At 46.3% G+C, this 25,537-nt stretch overlaps 1 protein-coding gene across 20 annotated transcripts in view; it reads left to right on the top strand.

The window, feature by feature from the left end:
• Positions 1-25,537, top strand: part of BLTP1 (bridge-like lipid transfer protein family member 1) — a 1,779,540-nt gene that overhangs the window by 954,882 nt on the left and 799,121 nt on the right. For all 20 annotated transcript variants that reach the window (XM_069242474.1, XM_069242454.1, XM_069242518.1 and 17 more), the window contains 2 exons: positions 13,183-13,358; positions 14,304-15,010. In XM_069242474.1, coding sequence (XP_069098575.1) covers positions 13,183-13,358; positions 14,304-15,010 — 883 coding nt within the window. The remainder of the gene's footprint in view (positions 1-13,182; positions 13,359-14,303; positions 15,011-25,537) is intronic.

Genomic DNA, 25,537 nt, shown 5'->3' with positions numbered 1-25,537 from the left:
CAATCATCAACTTCCTCCTGACCTACCACAACATCCACCAAGTCATTTTGATTTCCCCTCCAGCCGCATGCACCGCCAGCAAGATTGAGCATTTTCTAAGCATCTTAAAAAGTATATCATTGCCTCAGTTAGTGCTACAAGTTCTTCAGAGAGGTTACTTTCTGCCTCTTACATCATCCCTCTCCTGCATCCCACCTCTTTCCACCCAATCTTCTGTGTGTCACACCACTATCTTTCTGCAGGAAAACCAAATGGTTTTGACAGGGTCTTGATGGTGAAGAAACAAGGCATGTTACTGTACTTCATGTTATCTAAGAAGGCTGGAGGCCTCAGGCAGATTTAAAATTCCTTTCTGTTAAACACTTTCCAACAGAAGGGCACATTTAAGATGATAACTATGGCCTAGGTTTTTTTCTGACCTAGATCTGAGAGATTGGGTGCTGTCCTTGGACTTGAGGACACATATTTTCTCTCTAACTCTTGGGAGTTTACAAACGTCATGGTGTGGGTTGAAGCCATCTTTGCAGGCCAAGGATCCACGTGTCCCTGTGCATCGAGGAATAGGTATTGAATTAATGCTCACTACAGTCATTCGCAGGCCACCTCCAGATGACAGTCTTCTGTCTTTCATACCTGAGGTTTTCATAAGCAAAATTAAGTCCCATCTGATAGTTGTGCAGAGGATTCACTTTATATGTATCATCCTGGAGACATTAATTTTCAGTGCATTTCCAACCACAGTGAGGGCAGGACTTTCAGATTATAATCCCAAAGTTTTGGGCTCCATCCATGGTTCTGGCATAGGCAGTTCTGAGGCTTCTTGGGCTGCTAGCCTCATACATCCTCCTTGTCCTATGCGCCAGATGGCACATGTGACCCCACAGTAATTTCAGCATAATGGCAACCAGTCCTACTCAATCCAGATCTCACAGGAGATGGCTCAGGATATTCAGTGGTGGTACACAGACACCAAACTGACTTGTAGCAGACCACTCCCCTATCCCCGCCCAGGCTTCATTGTTGACATATGTGTCACTGTTGGCTTGGGGACATCTGGAAGAGGGGAAGATCACAGGCCTTTAGTCTTTGATGGAAGACCTGCTCTTTTTTGTAATCTGTTGAAGCTTCATGCAGTCTTGTTGGCATTGAAAGCCTTCCTGCTGACTGTAGGAAAGTACCCTCTTTTCGGCATGGATACCCCCACTTTGTGCCTTCTGTCAGTGTGTCTTGACTGTTTTCACTGGGATCCTGCTTACCAGAACCCTAGTGATTGTGCTCTCTCCCACTAAATTTGGTTGCTTAGGACTTTGCACACCCTAGAATTTGCACACTGGTGCCCCCATATAAGTCCCTAGTATATGATACTGAGGTACCCAGGGCATTGGGGCACCAGAGGTTCCCCACAGGCTGCAGCAAGTATTGTACCACCCTTGAGATTGAGAGCCCATGCAAAATGTGTCTGCAGGCGCCATTGCAGCCTGAGTGAAAGGGTGCATGCACCCTTTCACTACAGGTCACTGCACCTGGTCACTATAAGTCACCCCTAGGGTTGGCCCTTCTAGCCCAGAGGGCAGGGTACAGGTACCTGTGTGTGAAGGCACCCCTGCGTTACCAGGGGTGCCCCTACGAACTCCAGCTCCAATACAATGGACTTCGTAAGTGCGGGGAAGCAATTTTACCCGTGTACTGGACACATGTGTCCAGCTACATAATGGTAACAACGAACCTGGACATGTTTGGTATCAAACATGTTGGAATCATGTTGCCAGTATTTGTTGTATGATTCCATGCACTCTGGGGACTCATTAGAGGACCCCCAGCATTGCTCCTACCAGTCTTTTGGGGTTTTCTGGGCAGCCCGCTATTGCCACCCCTCAGACAGGTTTCTGCCCTCCTGCTGCTTGACCAGCTCACGCAGAGGAAGGCAGAACAAAGGATTTCCTGTGGGAGAGGGAGGTAACACCCTCGCCCTTGGAAATAGGTGTTGCATGGCTTGGGAGTGGTAGCCTCCCCAAGCCACCGGTATGCTTTGAACAGCACATTTGGTGCCCTCCTTGCATAAATTGGTTTGCACCAGTCCAGGGAACCTCCGGGCCCTGCTCTGGCATTAAACTGTACAAAGGAAAGGGGAGTGACCACTCCCCTGTCCATCACCACCCTAGAGGTGGTGCACCAGGTGGCCACTTGATTCTGTCATCTTGAATCCAAGGTGGGCAGAGGCTTCTGGGAGCATCACAGCCCCCTCCTGATAGGTGGTCACCCTCCTAGGTGACCAATCCCCCTTCCTGGGCTATTTAGGGTCTTCCTCTTGGGTGGGTTCTCATCTTCGACTTGCAAGATTCCAGCAGGACTCCTCTGCATTGTTTACTTCATATCCTGGCCAGCAGGACTGCAACTGGACCCTCCAGGAGCTGACAATCTGCAACTAGAGTGACAACTCCATTCTGCAATATTGTTTCTCCGGCTCCTTCCAGCAACTGCAACATTTCACCGCTGTGCATCCCAGGAGGGTGGCAAGTCTTCACCCTGCACAAGAAAAGTAAGAAGCAATCTCCCTTGGAGTGAAGGAGTCGCTCCCCTGCATCCACAGGCACCAACTGCAACAATGACCGGATGCATGGATCTTCTCTCCTCTGGAGCTGTGTGGGTCCAGCATCACAGGTGGTGGTCTGGAGTGATCCCCTTTGTCCTCTCTACCAGATGTCCAACTTGGGAGATAGTAAGCACTTTCCTCTCCTTGTAGGACAGTACCCCTGTGCACCACGACTCTTGCAGCTACCAAGGCTTGTTTGCTCCTCTTCCAGGGGGTCTTTAGGGTCCATGTAGCCCCAGCCTCCAGCACTCCTTCCTGCAAAGCAAAGTCTCCTGCCTGCTGCTCTAGTGATGTGGGAATCCTCTTCAGGGGTGCTGAGGGGGCCTCACCACAACTCCTGTGCCTACTGCCAGTGGGCTGCCTGTGGGGGCTCCTTTCTCTTCTTGTGACTCTCCCAGCTGCTGAGGGTCACCCCAGACTCCCCTCCTTGGGTCGAGTCCCCTGGACCTTTCTGGTGCTCTTCAGCCTTGCAAACCTTCTTCTCCGTCTCTTGCATTTGCCAAGGCCTGTTGGTGATTTTCCATCACCACTGACCGACTGCATCTTGACTGCCGACGTTGGACATCTCTTTCATCAGTTCTGGGACTCTTCGGCTCCTGTGCTGCACTGCTGACCTTCTTCGTCCACTGTCAACATGCATCCACAGAAGGGTGGATGGTGGCTCCTGCCACCACCGGATACTCCACTCGAACTGGACTCGGTCCCCTGCCTTTGCTGGTCCTCTTCTGTCAGGATCCACCTTTGGGTTCTTCCTGTCTTGGTTGGGTCTTGCATAGTCCTTTTACAAAGTCCTCCTGTTGGTTTTGGGGGAAACCAGGTAGTTTTCTGTGCTCTCTTAGTGGCTGGGGGGGTCACTCCGGTACTCACCTCTTGGGGTTCCTAGTTCCTCCAGCTCCCTTCTACTGATTCCACTTCCTTGGGTGGGGGAACGCCTTTCACATTCCACTTTTTCAGTATAAATGTTTGGTTCTCACCCCCCCGACACCCCCTCCCCGGCCCTCAGTGGTTGCTTGTTTGCTATTGCTTTTACCAGTGCTTATTGCTTTCTATAGTATTTACTGACTGCTAATGTGTATATATTAGTGTGTTTACTTACCTCCATTATCTCCAGTTGGGGATTTGCCTATTCATTATTCTAGTACTTGTGTTACTGTAATAAAGTACCTTTATTTTTCTAACACAGTGTGGTTCTTTCATGTGCATAAGTGGTGTGTGACTATAGCGTTATTACATAGCTTTGCATATCTCCTAGATAAGTCTTGGCGCTTCATCCACAGCTACCTCTAGAGAGCCCTGGCTTCATAGACACTGCCTGCACTTCACTAATAGAGGATACCTGAACCTGGTATAAGGTGATAACACCATAGGTGCTTGCTACACACCATGCCGCCTTCCTAAACTGACCATCAGAGGAAAGGCTAGTGCAAGTCCTCACAGACAACAGAACTGCGATGTAGTACTGCAGTAGGCAACAATGGCTTGGGGTCCAGGACCCTGTGCCAGGAGGCCTTGCACCTTTGTAGGTGATTCTGTCAGTAGCAGATCTTTCTGGTAAACAACTACCTGGCGGGGTCTATAAGAAGCTGATCAGACATCGGGTGGTGAGTCATAAATGGTATCTTCATCCTGATGTGGGCCAGAGCATCTTCATACAGTGTGGCATGCCTGGGTTAGATCTGCTTGCCACTGTCAAGAGCAATATCCCTGTAGAAGCATCCTCCCTACATCACTTTCGTTCTGAGAAATTCATGGTGTGGACTCGGGCCATCTCACACCATCTTCCTGCTAGGCATATCATTCTTTGATGACAGACCTTTGGTTACTCTACCAGCATGTTTCGCACCGCCGCACTCCTCCGATGGGGAGACTTTATCTGCATGATCCTACATTTGATTGCACAAGCGATCATAGTGTAGACGGCTAGCTGTTTTGGGGTTTTGCTAGGACCAGAAAAGGTAAAGCGGTGCAAATAAGGATGCTGTTAAGGTGACTCATCCTCTGTATAAAGATATGCTATGCATTGGCCAAAGGAAAAAAACCTGAAGGTCACCAGGCCCATTGTGCTATCCACCAGAGCCAAGGTTGCAACATTGGCAATGCCAAGGGGAGGGCCTGTCCTGTACTCTTACTAACCTTCGAATTGGATGTTGGTTCATAAGTTCACTAAGCACTATTACCTTAACAACCAAATTTACAGAGAGGGCCATTTCACCCATTTAGTTCTACAGTTCAACTTAGTTTAAGTCCTCATATCAGATCCTGACCTTTATTGAGATAAATCAAGCCACGTCATTGCGCTTATTGATATTATTACTCCAGCTGCCATGTTTAGGACCACTAGAGCGATGATGAACCAACTGTAACGTCATCCAAAAATGTGACATTGTAGTGATGTCACATAGGGTGTGACCAACAGATCACAAATGGACAAAAGCACTAGAACATCAATTAGCAGTTAAACTAGTCCATATTTGGTCACATGTATGCAACATAAATCCACCTCCGCTTCCACACATTTAGGACAAGCTGCTTGCCCTTCTGTGTAATATTTGTCAATCCAATCAGGGTACATGTACCCTCCGTGTAGATAATAAAAATGAATTATGATTTTTCAGAAGTTCATTTGATTAGATGAGTAAGACCTTCTCGCTGGGTAGTGTGTTCTCTCTTCTGATTTCGTTTGTTGAGGCGGGTGGGGGAGTGTGAAGGCAAATGTCTCTGAACATAGGTGCACATGGGCCAGCACTGCCACTTTCTTCTTTATCCTAATGGTATCCCAAGTTCCCAACTTATCCCACAGATGGTGCACCTTAGGGCCACCGTTCTGTGCAGTATGATTGGGCAGACCCTTAGCTTGTCTAAAGGTCCTTCCATTTCCTCATCCTCAACCCTCCGTTGTCCAGGACTATGCTGTTGGCACAATTTAATGTACTTTGGAGTTCTCCTTATGTAAATCAAGACCTGGAACTTGGGGTAAGTTTTAACATGATCACCTATGATACACCTATCATTAGAATCTCTCTAAGTTGATTGTAAGCATCTTTAGTATGAAATAGTGAATGCAAGAAAGAGGTATAGACAGCTGCCCCAAACCACTTATTTTGTCATCTGCTTCCTTTGTCTCCCGGGCCTGCTAGGTGAAATACGCAGTGTTTACCACAGGGACATATTCCTGCATATTGTATTGGCCTGGTTTCACATAGAAACCCAGGACTGTCGTGGATTCTTGGAACTTGACCACACCTACTCTTTTTAGAAATTCCTCTGAGGATATATAATTCCGCCCCATCCTGGTTCGATGTGATTACTAACTTTGAGAAAGCACTAGTATTGTTTTTCAGTGGCCGGCTATCACACTGCCAAAGACTGACTCAGAACTGTAAAACCCTTGCATTTGCACTTCCTTAACATGCAGCAATATGCTGTCCATTTCCCTAAGGCTAGAACTAAGTCTCTTGTCCTGTTAACGGTTCTAACCCATGATGCTGCTTCTGCTGATCTTGACTGCATGTATGTTCCCAGAAAGTCAAGGGATGTAGCTGTAGAACACCAGTAAGCTATCTCTACCTCTCATGAGAGCATTTGTGTAAGGGGGGTGCATTGTGTAAGGGGGGGTGGGTTTGACCTCAGTCAGCTGCATGGGAAATCACACTAGCCACCAGGAAATTGGAATTTAAAAAAGGGGGTTAGGAGCAGCACTCCATAGCATGGGGCCAAGTCTCCAATCTGGCACAAGTGGAGAGTTCAAAGGCCCACTAGATACCAGTGATGTCTCTTTTTTTAAAACAAAAAAGAATAAAAAGGAAGGGGTGCAGGTGCCTCCCCGGCAAAGGACCATGCTCCTACAATTGGGGTACTGTTTTTATCAGGAGAGGTGTGGGAACACTAGGTGGTACTACATTTGTGGATCCCTGCAGATTCCAAAGCTTTCTCTGACATAAATGTGACAAACATGTGTTTTTTTGTGTAATTTAGAAATTTGAAAGGCATTGTGGGCAAGAAAGTATAGAGGGATCCATGAAACCCACACTACTGTGAACTCCCCTGGGTGTCTAGTTTTAATAAATGTCTGGGTTGGGTATGTTTCCCTGGGTAGCGGTCAATCCCAGGCCAAGAATGGAAAGGCTTAGTTGTAGCAAAATTGTGGATCACTGCAGATTAGCTTGGAGAACAAGCACATGTTGTCGGGCTGATGTGTACTATATGCCAGTCCGACGAAGAAAATTGCTCCAACAATGTCTGATACCTAAAAGCAAAGTTCAAAAACAGTCAGTACTGGAGATGAATTCTTGCAAAAAGTTAGAAACACAAAACTGTAGCAAAATGTATTTTAAAAACAGTCCTAAAATGAAAATAATGATGTCAACATTTCTGCTCAGTTACCACCAAGACTTCTAACATTCATTGAGCCTTCAAGGTCTTTAAAAGAGCTGTCTCTGGAGTGAACATCTGGGCCTCCTCCTCATTTGCTGCTGCAGTCTTATTCAAGCATAAACAATTGGAAACAAGTAGAAACAATTTTGAACCCTTAATTATAAAGTATAGATAAACTTTGGAAGCAAAGTAGGTGCCAAGATAGGCGAGCCCGGTGGGTGTCAGCTTAAAACCATGATGTGAACATGTTCAAATAGATAGTGAACTCCCTGAAAGTTGAGACATGCAAGTTTCAGTCATCGTCTGAAGATGCTTGTTGAGCCTCCTTTTCTTGTATTTGTCTTAATCTCCTGCTCTCTTCATGGGCTGTATTCACTTTTTAAGAGTGCTCTAATTCCTCAGTTCCTCAGAATGTCCTTCTGTTGAGTAATGTTACATCAACACTCTGAGTAGCCATGCGCTATAAAAGGTCATTCATTTTTGTCTTGTAACGCCACTGTGTTCACCTTGACCCACAATGTTTTTCACGTCATCGACTTTGTTTACTTTGTGCTGTTTCTTTTTAATGAAAATTGTAGGCAAAACAGGTAACCCCACATTTAAGGAATACTTGCATGCCTCAAATGAGATGTGTAGGAAAGTGTCTCTTTCAACATGGTCACCCCACACTTTTTTGCCAAGATTCTGGTGTAATTGCGACTGAAAGTGAACTGGGTCCCTGCTAACCGGGACCCCAGTGGCAGATCTCTTTACCCCAGTACTGCACAGTTGTTTTTCCCAATTGGCGAAACCTTTAGCACCCACTGTAAGTCCCTAGTAAATGGTACCCCTGGTAAATAGGGCCTGGAGGTACTAAGGAGGGTCCCTAAGGGCTGCAGCACGAATTGTACCCACCCTAAGGGACCCCTCACCAAGCATGACAGGTTGGCATTGCAGCCTGCGTGTCTTGGTGCAGACAAAAGTGAAAACATGACATGGCACACAGCCTGTGTGCCATGTAACTCAAACACTGCATGCAGTATATGTAAGTCACCTCCCCCCGGCAGGGTGCATAATATCACATGTGAGGGCATATCTACACAAGGAGATATGCCTCTGCTATGTATTTGGCGATTCTGAGACATAGAATGTGATCAGGGAAGCCATTTTAAGTGCAAGTCCTTGACACTGATCACTACGAGTTTCACAGATACAGGATTGCTTCTCTGAACAAAGGGATGTTTAGTATTAAACATCTCAGAATAATGAAGCCTCACTGAAGCCAGTGAGTGATTTATTAATAACTGCACCTAGAGGGCACCTTAGAGGTGCCCCCTGAAAACCAACCAGCTACTAGTGTGTTGACTGACTGGCCCTGACGAGTTCAGCCACCTTAGACATGTTTGTGCCCCCCCAAGGTGAGAGCCGGGACTCTTGAGCGCCAGAGACAAATGCATGCACTGGGCAGAGATGTTACCTCCTCTCCCAGGATGGACATTCCAGGGCGGGGAGCTTCAAAGGCCTAGGTGCCTTTATAATGTGACCCAGGCCTCTCCAGATGGTGGAGATGACCAACCTTGCTGTCCTGACCCCACTTTTGGTGGCAGCACAGGCGGGAAAATTCACCAGAATAGGAGCTGTGCCCACTTCATGCCGGTCCCACCCCTAAGATGGACAAGCTGAAATGGATACCTCTTTTCAAATTCCTACATCTTGTTTGGAAGGAATTAGACCACGAGGGTTGGGGTTGTGCCCACTTCCCAGCAAAAGTGGTCATAGAAAGGGTGCAGTCACTCTAATACCAAATAGCACTCCCTATAATGCCCCTAAATTGATTAGTTAGGTAGCATCCCTAAACCCTAGAACTCAGATCCTGATGACCTACAAAGAAAAGAACACAGAGGAGTCACACCTGCAGAAGAGGAAAAGAAGAAGCAGCTGACTTGGTACCAGCCCCATCAGCCTGCCTGCTGACCTCGACAGGCTGTGCCCACAGCGACAACTCTTTCTGCAGCTGAGCCTCCAAGAAACCCAGGAAGGACTGCCTGCCTTCCACCAAAACTTAGACTCCAGTGAGCAGCGGATATGCACTGCAACAATATCTCAAGAAAGGACTTTGCAGCCTCCAGAACAACAAAACCCGACACCCAAAATGACCTCTGCACCAGACGTCCACGACTTGAGGTGAAGGCAACCAACAGTGCCAGCAAGGTTCCCCAGCTGTCCAGTGTCCGAGTCCACTCAGGCTACACCTCTCTTGGACTCACCCAAGTTGCCTGCAGCCTCTGCACACAGACCCCATCTCCCGCGGCCTTATGGTTAGAGAAAACCTGACACCTTCAGGAACCACTGCAGCCGTCGCCCCAACCCAATCTGAGGTGCGTCACTGGTGCCAACGACATGCCCCAGCTCCCCTGAGCTTGGAACCACCCTGGTTCCACCCCTGCTGGACTCCCTGACGATGCCTGCAGCCTCAATACACAGCACCCCCAGTCTACAACCTACCTGTTTGTTGCCCCGACTGGCTTCTTAGCCAGAGCCTGCAGCCTGTCTTCACGAGGACGAATTCCTATTAAAAACCATTGGACATCTGACACCTTGCTGCACCCCCCCCAACTGGCCGTCCCAATGCTGCCTGGAGTGACTTGTTGGTGTGGTTCTGATCAGTGCCCAGTAAGTCGTTGTTAACCTTGTGTTTGCTGAACATTGTTTTCCTCCATAGGTTAACATTTAAGAACTCTGAGAATTGCACTACGTGTTGTTTTTTTTAATCTGAATAGTATTCATGCTTGAAAAAGTACTTACCTGCTCACGAAGTTCTTGGTTTTGAAACATATATAAAAAGAAGTTTTAATTTTCTAAATTGCTCCCGGATTTATTCTTTGAGTGTCTCATTTATTGCCTTTGTGAGTTCAACAAATGCTTAGCACTACCCTCTGATATGCCTAACTGCTCGCCCACACTACCACAAAATAGAGCATTATTCCTATCTACTTTTGCCTATGCAAACCAACTGGGGGTCCACTGGATTCTCAGCACAGTCTACTTCTTTTTAGTGCACCATAAAGAGAGCCAGCTTCCTACAAGATGTAATTGTTTTTCGCTACTGTTGATGCAGAGACATATTGAAATACGGTTAACATGGTGCAGCTGATCATGATTGTTTCTCTTTTGCTCAGAGCTGACCTTAATACAGTTAGTTTCCATTGTAAAACCTTGAGGGACCTATACAAATGACTCCTTGATGAATTTAGAATTTTGTCTGTTACAGAAATGATTAGCTTTCCAGGATCACCCATGGGTTTCATGCATGTTTCCACCATAGAGAAGCCTATGTATTCACAGACAATTCTACTTGAAGAATCCAATGCTGCCTCATCATCGTCAACCATTGGATTTAAGTTTACAGCGACAGCTTTGTTTGGCTCACCTTCAACGCGAGGGTCACCTTCCAAGTTCCATCGATAATGTTCAGGTTGGGGCGATGGAAGGGGAAAAGGAAAGACTTTTTAGAGAGTGCCCTTGTTGTTGGTCAGAATACCCATACTCTGAGCAGCATGACGTCTGCAACCTCTGCTTGTGGCGGGAGCACAACAAGCAGGACTGTGCTGCCTGTGGCCTGTTCAAGAACAGACAAACCCTGTGCTCCAGACGTGACCAACCTATAGCTCACAATATGGTGTTGGAGGCAGAGGTGAAATTCTCTGCAGATGAAGAGCAGCAGCTAGACATTCAAGAGGAAGAAGAGAACTTTCCTGTAGAGGGTAGTGTCATCTTGTGCAGCCCACACAATGTCAGTTCCAAAGACTCCAGTCAACATGTTGAAGAAGACTGCGGCAACCTGATGGCGCAGGCTGTGGAATGTACCAAAGGCCAACCAGTGTCTGGATCTGGACCCAGGACAAAGACCACGCGAAGGGCTGTGAGTACCCAAGGTCCCCGTGTCAAAAGACTAGTCTTAAGGCCCTCCCACCATCGCCTTGGTGCGCAAAAACCATTGGGTTCTCGTTGACACTGAAAGTGTGCCTTGGAGCCGAGACAGGGCTCAAAGCCAAAAAGACAGACATAAGGAAACAGCTGCAGTAGCACTCTTCACTGATAAAGCCATTGCTGTCTGCAGTATGTGGCACTGACAAAACATTTGACAGCACAACTTCCATTGGAGTTGAAAAAGCCATTGGAGCAGGCCGGACCTATGACATCAATACATCATGCAGTCATGGATGGTAGGCAAATATCTAATGCAACAATTGTATACAACTATGCAAACGGTAGTAATGGCAGAAAACATCACCTCCTTGTTGTGTCCAATCTGGTATGTGAGTAAATTTACTCAACATGGTGCTTAGTGGTCAATTGCCCTACTACCATAAGGCAAAGATTATTTTATGTATAGAGACATAAACATAATATACAGAAATACAGCTAAGACCACAGCACTCAAAAGAACATATAGATACAGACACAAATGTAAAATCTGATGTGAGAGGTCCGTCGGTGAGAAGTAAACTAATGTTCTATTGGAACAGAGAGTTGACCGACGCTACCTGGTGATGCACAAGGGTCTGATGCCTGGGGGAAATTCTAAGGTAAGGAATCTGCAACTAGAATGTCTTTACCAGATAAATCATTAACAAAGGTAAGTAACTTGTTCATTATTCAGCTAAATGGAAGTGCTTTGTATACTACTGTATAGCCCAGCACATAGACCCTTGTGCCCCTACCGTACAACAGTTAGCATGCTGTCTGTTACAAAGGTTCATTCATAGTCAATAAATATGTAGGAAGGCATCCTACAGAAAATAGCCCACATACATGAATTTGAATTAAAACTCGAGTGCGTTTCTTACAAAAATATAAGATAATTATGAGACCTCAAGTCAAGAGCCTAATTAGCAGTATAACTCTGCAAACGTGGACTACGCCAATTAGTGGAATCCTGTATACTCTCTAAATTATTACAAGAGTAAGAGCCCTTGATGGATTTCTCTTCAACTATGGTCCTGCAAATTCCACTCTTGCTGAGTCTGTCCTTTAGTGTAATTTCCTTCCTGAATGTCACTCTAGGATTCCCATCAACAATGTCAGTTTAAAATGCTTTCTACTAAAAGTGTAGACCAAAGTTTCAGTAAAATGTTCTTTCCTGCTTTGTTGTTACATGTAGTTATGAACCTGGATTGTATACTAGACTGGTCAGTTGTAGAGTGTTTTGGGACAAGGAGTTTCTCCCTATTTTTAATTTTAGCTTTCTCCAGGGCAGCTCTTAAAATCCTTGGTTTGTAACCTCTTACTGTAAATCTTTAAAACATGATGTAACATTCATTATTAAATGCAGTCTCAGTACTGCAATTTTTGCGAGCTCTTAGGAATTTGCCATAGGGAATACTTTCAATGAGATTGTTTTGGATGACTGCTCGAGGCATGAAGCAATGTGTTGCCTGTCGTTGGCTTTCTGAGGAGTCTTGAAGTCATCTTATTATTAATTACCTCTGCAGTAACGTCCAAGAATTCAATAATTTTGTCATTCATATAGGATGTCAAATTGATATTATATACATTATTGTTCAGTTGTTCCACAAACCTTTCAGCCTCAGTATTGCTCCCCTTCCAAATCACAAATAAATCATCAATATATCTCACCCACATGGTCACATTGAATTTGAAAGCATTCAATGTGTGTGCTACCTGCTGCTCCCACCACCCCATAAAGAGGCTGTTTTAACATGAAGCAAAACAAGTCCCCATCGCTGTCCCTTGTTTTTGTCGAAATAAATTGTTCTAACAAATAAAATAGTTGTGCTCAAGGCAAAACTGAATCATCTTATTCAACATTTCAGTGTGGAAGTACTGATAGGGGCCCAGCACTAAGAAAATATTTACAGGCCTCAATCAATCCCTTAAGAGAGTTTAATGCACGTATATAAGCTAGCCACATCAAGGGTTATCAACAGGAAATCTTCTGCCCAACCAATACCTTAAGTCCTACTAAGAAAATCTCTACTATCCTGTATATTGGAAGGTACTGCCTGTACTAATGGCACTGGGAAGTGATAGATATATCTAGAGGTATTCTCCCAGAGGGAATTAACAGAAGACAAATTGGATAGCATAATTGATGGTGTCAATTAATTAATATGTATTGAAAGGCTAATTAATTTAATCTGATTGAATGTCGTAATCCCAGTCTATGTTAAATTTATGGCAGAACGATAATGGGTGTGTTATGCATTTTACAGGTTGTTTTTAAGCCACTGCTCAGCTACACAGGAATTCAGTCCCAGGATGTGGTGCCCCTATGTTACAGAATGTATTTTGGAGAACATCTTTCTTTCTCTGGCACGCTGGACTGCCTCAGAGCAGATATTGTTGATTCAGACACATCAAAGGAAAGAAGGGGCAAAAGAGCAAGGAGGTACATTTCTAGTTATTTTCTTAGTTAAGTTGTTCTCTAAATAATATTTTGTTTTTGATATATATACTTATGCGGTATAGATGCCCACTGGACCTCACAACCTCCAGATGATCTCCTTCTCCTCACAGATGCTTATGAGTCAGGCAGGAGGTAATGCACCAGGGCAAGTTTTCATGATTCTCCTGGGTGATGTCCCTTCATCGAGCAGGGAGACTGGCAGGTCCATGGTCCCCAGTCTTGGTGACAACAGGCAGAAGACATGCTGAACTTCACTTGCGCAAATTTAGGAGGCTCAAATTCCTGTTTTTATAATCTATTTATATATATAAATAAATGTAACTTGATGCCTTTCTTTGAGGTTTGTGCTATGGTGGTTGCCCGCTTTAATGTGCCCACTCCTCTGTCTTATGCTTCCTTCAGAAAGAACCTGTCACAGTAGGAGTGTCTTCAAACTTGATAGTCCCAAAACACTGTCACCTGGGAGGGTATCCTTTCGCTAATGGCTACATTTACTCAGCCAATACTTTGACTGATTATTAGGTCAACACGGGTCTTGGGTCCAAATCACTTGGGACTGGAGTTTTAATAGGCGCTCTACTCAAGCGAATTATGGTTACAGCAATGATGGTGTTGAAGAAATGCATTTTATAGTAGAGATCAAGATGTTGACTTAGTTCCACGCATGTGGCTTTCCCAGTCTTCTATTGAAATACTTAGGATTGAAAAAATTGTGTTTAAAGGTACACGTTGTAGATGACAGATAAGTAATGGGGCTAGGTTAGGAAGTCCTTATATGTAATATCCATTTGGGGAATTTTCATCACAAAACGTCTATCAGACAATAGGTGTATTAATGCCATTTAAAAAAAAAATCTAAATATATGTATGTATTTTGAATAAAGTGCTTACCCTTTCATATTACAAACAATGTTTTTACATCTGCAGGCAAGGAGCTGTCAATCTCCCTCCTCTCGAGTTCAAACCTGCCCTGATGTTGGAAACTTTTAGCATCAATTCGGTTGTGATGGAGAAGTCTATGTGCACTCCCCAGAACTCCACCAGTGCTCTTTCATTTCATGACTTAAACAAGCGCTATTACAATACCTTCCACTGTAACTTCACTGTATGTTGCCAGTCAATCAGCCAGCATGTGGACATGGCACTAGTTCGACTTATTCACCAGTTTAGCACAATGATTGATGACATCAAAGCTACCCAGACAGATATCAAACTTAGCAGGTACACTGCTGGCTCTGCTTCCCCAACTCCTACCTTCAAAACACGCAAGCATCGTGACTTTCGTTCTTCTGACTTCAGCCGCAGCTCTCGAGGGAGTCTCAATGGTGGTGGAAGAGTTAATAATGCAAAAAACAAAAGAATGAATGCAGAAAATAACAAAAAGGAGCCTCGGAATAAAAATAGCCTGGGGCGATCAGAAAGAAGGACTTCAAGGGTGTCCAGGAAAGGTTCCAAGGAGGTAGTAGATCATATGACCATTCATATGGATGATTCTGATTCAATCACTGTATCCGAGCAGAGTGAACCCTCAGCAGAGTGCTGGCAAAACATGTACAAACTTCTCAATTTCTACTCACTCATATCTGATCCCACAGGAATTCTAGAAAAGTCTTCAGAAACATATGGTCCAGCAAGTGAGTGTGACCAAAACTATTTATTTTTCAAAGGTTTTACTTTGACAAATTCCTTTTTAGCAGAATTTTAGATGGCTAAAAGCATTTGCTACCGTTTGTTGAATTAAACCACATATGCTTATTGTAAAATGTTGCTCTTGGGAAAGCTGTTCCGAATTATTTGAAAATATCTAAAAATAACTTAAAAAGCAAAACACCAAAGGGGCATTTGTAATTGCATTGCAGATCATAGTTTTTTTTTTTTTTTTTTAAAGAAATGTCTAACATTATTACTTTAACATTTAACATATCTGGATGCCATTTAGTTATGCAATTATCTTCTTTGCAGACTTGTCCATTACCTTGTGTACTCTGAAAGATCATCGTAAGTCTTTTCAGAGTAGTTAATTACAGAGATGGGTCGTAATTTCCCAGTTCCAGCACCATCCTTGAATTGACTGTGCTGTCGGTGTACCTGGTATCTGGCTTATGTTTTGCTTTTTTCCTTGCTTCCAAGCGCATTAACTGTAGATGTTTTGTTGGAGCATGCATATATTGGCATATATACTTTTCTTTTTCCTTTTGAAAGGATTGCCTTATCTTTTTGCTGCTTAAAAGGTGCTTGACCAACCAAGAATATCTAATGGATATCACATTGCCCGCTATATGTATTGTGTATGAGTAAGGTGGAATTGTCCCTAACCGAGCATTTGACACTATAATTCTGAAAGAGTTAGTAAAGGAAAGCTTCTTTATAATTCTGACAGAGTTCTCTGCACACTGTACCCGTTGCCTCCCTAATTTCAAACCTATTGAATGCAATTTCAGAGATGGGAAAAGCAGCATCCGAAGGATGGGGAATATTTATTGAACTTTTCTGTCCAGGACTAGACTTCTTGTCAGACTGAGTCAAGGAAACACACACTGATAGGACCCCTAATTGGTGTTGCTTGACCTGGGAGTTTTCCTATTAGAGCCCTGCTGTTGTGAAAATCACCATCCCCAACACTGTAAATGAAGTTGGGGTGCAAATGGTGAGTCGACAGGAGAGCAGCCATTTTGTTTTTGCCAATAGAGTGGACCATTGCTGTAGAGGTCTGTCTGGAGATGCATTTAAAGTCTCCCTATCCACTGTCTTACCAATGTGCCGTAACATATATTGTATTAGGTTTTACCTATGAATTGAGCTTTCTTTAGAGTTCCGTATTAAGGAACTTTAAGACTACGTCTGCATTTTTGTCTCATAGATTCAGTTAGTTAAGTCCTCAGAATCTGAAGACCAGTTCCATTTTGGTATCATTAACCTAAAAACTCCAGAAAACCTTTTGTGTTTGATAGCAAATTGTATAAAAACATTCTGTGTGGTAATAGTCTCCAACAAGTAGTAGAAAAAGTGATTAAATGCATTTTTATCAAACACCATTATTAAGTTTTTATTCACTGTTACAGGCAATGAAAAAGAGTATAACCTGGCTAACAATATATCAGAATCAACCTAGACAAACTTAGCTAGTATGTGCAGCATTGTTTCACAGTGATTATAGTTTTGAATCATGGCACAGGTATGATCATTATTAGCACTTTTTGAGACCTCTGTGTGTTGGATAGTGTACCCCACTTCAAGCAATCTCATATTGGGTTGATCCTGTGGCATGCCTAATCTGTGTGTATCAAGTCCCCTGTCCCTCAGGGACTGTGACACCTCAACTAGACCCAGGACTCTGGTTCCTGTGAGAACACTGAGTGCAGCCTCAGTGAAGAGGGCCTCCTTTTAGCAAGGATGGCCAAAAGATTAGCTTTGGAGAGACATCTCCTGGCTATTGAAAGGGAGAGATCAGAAATGGGCCTAGCACCCATTAATGGTTGCAGCGACTTAATACCTAGGGACAGAGAGCAACCTGATACCCCTAAAATCCCCAACGGGATTGTCCACAAGTATGATGATGGTGATGACATCTAGTGGTTCACAGCCTTTGAGAGGGCCTGTGGAATCAGAAGATTGAAAAAGTCTCATTGGGGAGCTCTCCTTAGGGAACTGTTCACTGGTAAGTCTAGGGATAGGCTCCTTATACTCACAGGTGCAGTTGCTAAGTCCTATGACCGCATGAATGCTATCCTGATGGAGGGCTTTGGATTCATCACTAAGCAGTATAGAATTAAATTCAGGGGGCTAACAAAGCCTCGGGCCAGTCCTGGTTGATTTTGTAGACTACTCAGTGAAAACACTAGATGGCGGGATAACAACAGGAAGTGAAGTGCATGACTATGACGGGCTTTATAACTTTGTTATGAAAGAACACATTTTAAGTAACTGCTTCAATTAAGAGCTGCATCATTTTCCGGTCGACCTAGGCCAACTTTTGCCTCAAGAATTGTGTAAGAAGGCAGACCACTAAGTCTAGACTAGGGTGACCAAGACTTCCACTGGGGGCGACTAAAAGAAAGGGGTTACAAAGCCTCCCCAAGGGAAGGGTGGTGACACACCTAAGGATAAATGTAAGGAGTCATCTAAAGGCCCCCAAAAACCTGAGCAGGAGGGTGGTCCCAGAACCTCTTTACAATCTTCCTTTTGGGTACAAAGGTAAAAACTTTAATCCCAAAAAGGCCTGGTGTTTCAACTGTAGGAAGAATGGACACCACACTGGAGACTCACTCTGTCCCAAAAAAGAATCCCCCTAGTTCTGCACCAGCTAGCTCTGGTATAGTCAGTCTGCAGGTGAGATCAAGCAGAATGCCCAGCGCAAATCAGGGTTCACACTGAAGCTACTTTAGTTTCTGAGAGTGGGGTAGAGGTTGCCACTCTTGCAGCCTGGACCCCTAATATGAACAAATACAGACAGCATCCCTTGATTATTGGGATAAAGGTAGAAGCCCTGAGGGATACAGGTGCCAGTGTCACCATGGTGATAGAAAAACAGGTTTCCCCTAGGACAGTATTTGGCTGGACAGACATCCCCGTTTACCACTGCAGATAATGTAACTAAAGTCCATCCCATGGCTATGGTGACCTTAGAACAGGGAGGGGGTTACTGTCCTGATACAGGTAGTGTTCTCTTCTGCAATCCCAGTGAATGTCTGCTAGGGAATGACCTGGAGTCCTCAGCTTGTGCTGAGGTAGAACTCAAAACCTATGCAGCCATACTGGGAATCCCTGAGATGGAATGTGTAAAGACTAGAGCACAAAGTCGAGCACAGGGTGGAAAAGAAGTGTTGGAGCCTGGAATAATGGCCCAACCTTCCAAGAGAAAGGGCAAGAAGACTGGCGGACCTGCTTCTGTACAGCAAAAAGCACAAAACTCCTCTTCTCAGGAAGACGTCCTGTCATCCTCGGAGGGAACTGAGCCCATGGAACTTGAACCGTATCAGGTTGCGCTCTTGGGCCGAGTGGGGCCCTGTAGGGACATGCTATGCCAGGGACAGAGGACTTGTCCCACTCTTGAAGGTCTGAGGCAGCAAGCTGCTGCACAGGAACAGAGAGTTGTTAGTGGCTTGTACACTGAGGCCAGAGATCCCAAGCTGTGTTCTACCAGGCGAGTGGTAGTGCCTCAACAGTTCAGAGAATTCATCCTCACTCTATCCCATGACATCCCCCTAGCTGGGCATTTGGGCTAAACTAAAACATGGAATAGGATAGTGAGCCATTTCTATTGGCAAAACATGTCACAAAAGATGAAGGAGTTTTGCAATTTCCAACTCCTGTGTAACCTGCCAAGCCAGTGGTAAGGCAGGTGGCCACCCAATGCCCCCCCTCATTCCACTACCAGTGGTTGGGGATCCATTTGAAAGAGTTGGTGTGGACATAGTGGGTCCACTTAAACAACCCACATCTTCAGGAAACCAATATATACTGGTAGTAGTGGATCATGCTACCAGACATCCTGGAGCAATTCCCCTTAGGTCTGCTACAGTCCTTGGAGTAGCTAAAGCCCTTATTGGTATCTTTACCAGGGTAGGGTTTCCTAAGGAGTTGGTCTCTCACAGGTGCCAACTTTGTCAGCTTACCTAAAATACATGTGGAATGAGTGTGGGGTGACTCAAACGTTTACCATACGATCCATACACCAATGGATTTGTTGAAAGGTTCAGCAAGACATTGAAGGGCCTGATTATGGAACTCCCTGAAAAGCTCAAAAGGAGATGGGATGTCCTTTTGCCATACTTGCTTTTTGCCTCTGAGAGATGCCTCAGATGGAAGTAGGGTTTTCCCCCTTTGAACTTCTGTTTGGCCACCCTGTTCGAGGACCACTTGCACTTGTGAAGGAGGGTTGGAGAGACCTCTCCACAAACCTAAGCAAGATGTGGTGGACTACGTGCTAGGCCTTCGCTCTAGGATGACAGAGTACAGCCAATAGCTCCAGAACCAGTGGTATGACCTAAAGGCTGCGCTGGTGGAGTTTAAACCAGGGCAGAAGGTGTGGGTCCTGGAGTCCGTGGCTCCCAGGGCACTGCAGGAGCAGTGGAGTGGCCCTTACCCTATTCTAGAAAAGAAAAGTGAGGTCACCTGCTTGGTAGACCTTGGCACTAGCAGGACACCCAAAAGGGTGATAACTGTAAACCGCCTCATGCTTTTCTGTGACAGGGCTGATGTAACCATGCTGATGGTTACTGATGAGGATCAGGAAGCAGAGAGTGAACCTCTCCCTGACCTCCTCTCTCACACCCCTAAATATGGCCAGTTGATGGCGTTGTCTACTCAGACATCCTCTCTCTCTGCCCAACAGCAGGCTGACTGCAGGCAAGTCTTGCAGCAGTATGCAGAGCTATTTTGCTTAACCCCTGGACAGACACACCTATGAACCCTTGATGTGGACATAGTTGACAGCTTGCCTGTCAAATCCAAGACCTACCGGCAGTCTTATAAAGTTAAGGAGAGATTCAAAGTTGAAGTCATCAAGATACTGGATTTAAGGGTTAATGAACCCTCTGACAGTCGCTGGGCTAGCCCAGTGGTCTTAGTCACCAAACCTCATCCCCAGGGTGGAAAGAAAAATATAGGTTCTGTGTGGACTACAGAGGTCTAAACTCTGTCACCAGGACAGATGCTCACCCTAGTCCCAGGGCTGATGAGCTGATAGACACATTAGGTGCAGCAAAGTTTCTCAATACCTTTGACTTGGCTGCAGGGGGCTGGCAAATTCGCATGGCACCAAGAGCAAAAGAAAAGACCTCATTATCAGTTCACTGTTATGCCCTTTGTTTTAAAGAATGCCCCTGCCACCTTCCAAATGTTGGTGAATCAAGTCCTTGCTGGCGTGGAGTCCTTAGTGCCGCATATCTAGATGATATTGCTGTCTTTAGCTCCTCCTGGCAGGATCACCTGGTCCACCTGGGGAAGGTTTTGCAGGCTCTGCAAACAGCAGGCCTCATCAAGGTTTCCAAATGCCAGATAGAGCAGCACACTGTTGTATGCGTGGGCTACCTTGTAGGTGGAGGCCAAGTGCAGCCCTTACAGCCCAAGATCCGGACAATTCTGGACTGAGAAGCCCCTACCACCCAGACTCGTCAGGGCATTCCTTGGCTTGACTGGTTATTACAGGAGGTTTGTGAAGGGGTATGGATGCATTGTGACCCCCCCTCCCTCACAGAACTGACCACTACGAAGGTACCCAAGAAAGTAAACTGGACAGTTAGTTGTCAAAAGGCCTTTGACACTGGGAAAGAGGCAGTGTGCTCAGTACTTGTTCTCAAAGCTCCAGACTACTCTAAGCAGTTAAGTGTGCAGACAGAGGCTTCTGAATACCTCTCAAATGGCCGATGCAAATGAAAGGTGAGAACCCTAAACTTTTGAGCTGGTCCATCTACCTACAGGGAATGGACGTTATAGTGGGACAGAGAGATGGGACGGTCCATGCCAATGCAGATGGACTATCCAGGTTCTTCCACTTAGACATTGAAGACTCTCTTGGGAAATGTTAGTCTCATTGTCTTTCATTTGGGAGGGGGGTTGTGTAGGAAAGTGCCCCTTTTGGCTTGGTTACCCCCCTCCTACTTTCGGCTAATATCGATGCTGACTTGACTAAGTGTGCTGGGATCCTGCAACTACGCCCCCACACCAGTGTTCTTTCCCTAAACTGTACCATTGTTTCCACAATTGGCACACCCCTGGCAAAAGGTACCAGTGGTACCAAAGAATCTGTGACCAGGGATGGTCCCTAAGGGCTGCAGCATGTGTTATGCCACCCTAAGGGACCCCTCACCAAACACATGTTCACTGCCTTTGCAGCTTGTGTGTGCTGGTGGGGAGAAATAGGTAAAGTTGACCTTGCATCCTTCTCTGGGAAGCACCTCCACCCAGAGCAAGATTTGTCCCTGACCCCAGAGAGCACAAAGGCTCTCACCCCATGAGGGTCAGACACTTGTCTGTTAGTGGCAGGCTGGCAAAGACTGGTCAGCCCTACACTACAGGATTGGGTGAAATCCAGGGGGCATCTCTAAGATTCCCTCTGTGTGCATTTTTCAGTAAATCAAACACTATCATTAGTGTGGCTTTATTGTGCTGAGACCTTGGATACTAAACTTCCCAGTCTTCAGTGAAGTCATCATGGAGCTGTGGAGTTCTAAATGACAAACTCCCAGCCCATGTACTCGATATGGCCACAGTCCACTTACAATGTCTAAGAATGGACGTAGACACTGTAGGGGCATATTGCTAATGCAGCTGTGCCCTCACCTGTGGTATAGTGCACCCTGCCTTAGGGCTGTAAGGCCTGCTAGAGGGGTAAATTAACCCATACCACAGGCAGCTGTTTGTGGGTATGGCACCCAGAGAGTGATGGCATGTCTACTTTTTTTTCCCCACCAGCACACACAATCTGCAGTGGCAGTGTGCATGTGTTTGGTGAGGGGTCCTTTAGGGTGGCATAGATTATGCAGCCCTTAGAGACCCTCCCTGGCCACAGGGCCCCTGCTATCACTGGTATCTTTTACAAGGGACTTAGCTATGTGCCAGGGGTGTGCCAATTGTGCGCGCAATGGTACAGTTTAGGGAAAGAACACAGGTGCTGGGGCCTGGTTAGCAGGGTCCCAGCACACACTCAGTCAAGTTATCATCAATTATCAGGCAAGGGTGTGTGTGTGTGTGGGGGGGTTACTGCAACAAGGGGCTAGCTTCCTACAAGCGTGACCACCAACAAGCCTTGGCAAATGCAAGAAAGTGTTGCACAAAGTGTTGCAGGATTTTGGAGACCAGCAGGGTTCAAGGGAGTCAACCTTTATAGGTAAGTTAGGGCCAGCCCTCAGTAAGCAGGAGAGCCAGCAGGAATTGTTGGAGATCCCAGGAGAACCCACTGGCAGCAGGCACAGGGAGTTGCAGAGATGCCTCACCAGCACAACAAAGATGGAAAGCCACGTCACAAGGGTTGCAGGGAGGACATAGTTCTTGGAGTGGCGTGATGCTGGAGGCCTGGGCTCCTTGGAACTAGGAGGTCTTCGGACTGAAGAGTCAACAAACCTTGGCAACAACAAATAGACCCGGTGCACAGAGTTTCTGACCAAGCAGCTCCAGCAAGGGACCACAGACTTCAGTTTCAAAGAAGACAGGTCAAACCTCTGGAGAGCCACAGAGCTCATCACCTGTGTTGTAGAGTCTTGTAGAGTCCATGAAACAACATCATGTTGAGGTGCCTGCGGATGCAGGAGAGTGACTCCTTTGCTCCAAGCTAGATTCCTTCTTGCTGTCCTAAATGCAGGCAGAGTCCTTGTGACGCTGGAGGATGCACGGCAATGGAAGTTACAGAGTCCTTGCAGTGCACTGGGACAAAGTTGCAGTAGGAGCCCTCCTACCAGTTGGAGTCTTGTCTTGTTTCCCAACGAAGTCCAGCAGCAGTCCCAGTCTCCAGGTTGCAGAAGTGTCTTTCAGAAGTGACTTGAAGACCAATCTTGCTCATGTAGACAAATCTAGGGTCCCACCCTCAGGGGGAGCCCTTAAGTAACCCAGGGAGGGGGTTGGACAGCTTTGGCAGTGACCCACCTATGGGGGGGGGTCAGGGATGCTATTTTGGTGGACTGACCAGTCGGATGCTCCCAGGGGCCTCTGCTTTTCTTATTTCCAAGAAGGCAGAATCCAGAAGCCAACTGGCAGAGCTCTGGGCAGCTCCCTAGGGGAGGAGCTGGACATGGGGATGATCACTCCACTGTCCTTTGTGTGGTTTCGCGCCAGATCGGGAGCTGGGAGTTCCTGCACTCGAGTAAACCGGTTTATGCAAGGAGGGCACCAAATGTTCCCTTCAAACAGTCAGGTGGTGCTCAGAAGCACCACCACCCTGCTCCTGAGCAGTGATAACACCTCTCCTCTACAGGAAATTATTTGTTCTGCCTTCCTCTGCCCAAGTTAGGCTCAGCAGCAGAAGGGCAGAACAGTATATGTGGTCGGCAGCAGCACTGGCTTGCACGCAGATCCTTCAAAGCTGCACAGTCAGATATGGAGGATCCTCTAAGGAATCCCCACAGTACTTGCTATCCTGCAACTAACACTGGAATCCAACATTTTTTATACCAAACATAACTAGGTTCAGTGAGGCCATTATGTAACTGGACATCTTGTGATGACCAGTGTCCACTATGTACCTTAAGATAGCTTCCCTGCACCTACAGAACCAAGAAAATGGTGTCTGTGGCCTGCAGGTTTGCCTCTGCTCATAAAGGGCATCCTCGCACTTAGAACCATGGACCTCGGGCTAAAGGGCCTACCTCAGGGTGACTTATAGGGGCAGAGTGCAGTGACCATAATATCAGGTGAACCCTATATCTGGGGTGAACAGTGAATGCACCATTTCCCACAGGCCTGTCGTCACAGTTTGCCTGGGTTCCCATGGGTGGAATATTACGTGCTGCAGCCCATGGGGGACCCCTTGGGAACCAATGCCCTGGGTACCTATGTACCATATGCTAAAGACTTACAAGGGTACACCAGTATGTCAAATATATGATGTAAAGGTTGCTTACTAACTAAATTTAGGTAAGAGAACACTGGCACTGGGGTCCTGGTTAGCAGTATCCCAGTGCAGTACAGTCAGAACACACTAACACCAGACACAAAGTGGGGATAACTATATCAGAAAGATCCTACTTTCCTTCTCACACTCCCCTACCAGCTGGATTTCCCCCTAAGCTGGAACAGTGAGCCACTTGCATTCCTTGGAATACAGGTGCACAGGAAGCCAGAATTAGTGATCCTGGTGTAATTATGGTGTTGCTGTAAGGAAATGCCTCCTTGGCATGGTTACCCCCTGACATTTTGCCTTTTGTTGATGCCAGTTATGATTGAAAGTGTGCTGGGACCCTGCTAACCAGGCCCCTGCACCAGTGTCACCCAGATAAGTCCCTTGTAAATGGTACCCCTGGTACTAAGGGCCCTGATGCCAGGGAAGGTCTCTAAGGGCTGCAGCATGTCTTATGCCACCCTGGGGACCCCTCACTCAGCACATGCACACTGCCTCACAGCTTGTGTGTGCTGGTGGGGAGAAAATGACTAAATCGACAAGGCAATTCCCTCAGAGTGCCATGCCCACCTCACACTGCCTGTGGCATAGGTAAGTCACCCCTCTAGCATGCCTTACACCCTAAGGCAGGGTGCACTATACCACCTGCCACCCTCGTTGTGCCTCCTCCCTGAGGGGATGGGGGCACATCCCTAATCCTATTGGGGGAATCCTCCAATCTCAAGATGGAGGATTTCTAAAGGCAGGGGTCACCTCAGCTCAGGGCACCTTAGGGGCAGTCCTGACTGGTGGGAGACTCCTCCATGTTTTTCTCATTATCTCCTCCAGCCTTGCCACCAAAAGTGGGGGCAGTAGCCGGAGGGGTAGGCATCTCCACTAGCTGGGATGCCCTGGGGTGCTGTAACAAAAGGCATGAGCATTTGAGGCTGCAGGGGGAGGTGAGAAGCACCTCCACCCAGTAAAGGCTTTGTTCCTGACCACAGAGTGACAAAGGCACTCCCCCCTTGTGGCCAGAAACTCGTCTGGTTGTGGCAGGCTGGCAGAAACTGGTCAGCCTAGCACTACGAGTCGGACTGGTATTCAGGGGACATTTCTAAGATGCTCTCTGGGAGCATTTTACAATAAATCCCACACTGGCATCAGTGTGCATTTATTGTGCTGAGAGGTTTGATACCAAACCTCCCAGTTTTCAGTGCAGCCATTATGGAACTGTGGAGTTCGTGTTTGACAAACTCCCAGACCATATACTCTTATGGTTACCCTGCACTTACAATGTCTAAGGTTTTGCTTAGACACTGTAGGGGCATAGTGCTCATGCACATATGCCCTCACCTGTGGTATAGTGCACCCTGCCTTAGGGCTGTAAGACCTGCTAGAGGGGTGACCTACCTATGCCACAGGCAGTGTGAGGTTGGCATGGCACTCTGAGGTGAGTGCCATGTTGGCTTAGTATTTTTCTCCTCACCAGCACACACAAGATGTGAGGCAGTGTGCATGTGCTGAGTGAGGGGTCCCTAGGGTGGCATAAAACATGCTGCAGCCCTTAAAGGCCTTCCCTGGCATCAGGGCCCTTGGTACCAGGGGTACCAGTTACAAGGGACTTATCTGA

This window comes from Pleurodeles waltl, chromosome 1_2 (genome assembly GCF_031143425.1).
Source record: "Pleurodeles waltl isolate 20211129_DDA chromosome 1_2, aPleWal1.hap1.20221129, whole genome shotgun sequence".
Taxonomy (NCBI): Eukaryota; Metazoa; Chordata; class Amphibia; order Caudata; family Salamandridae; genus Pleurodeles; species Pleurodeles waltl.
This window is presented reverse-complemented; position numbering and strand designations above follow the sequence as displayed.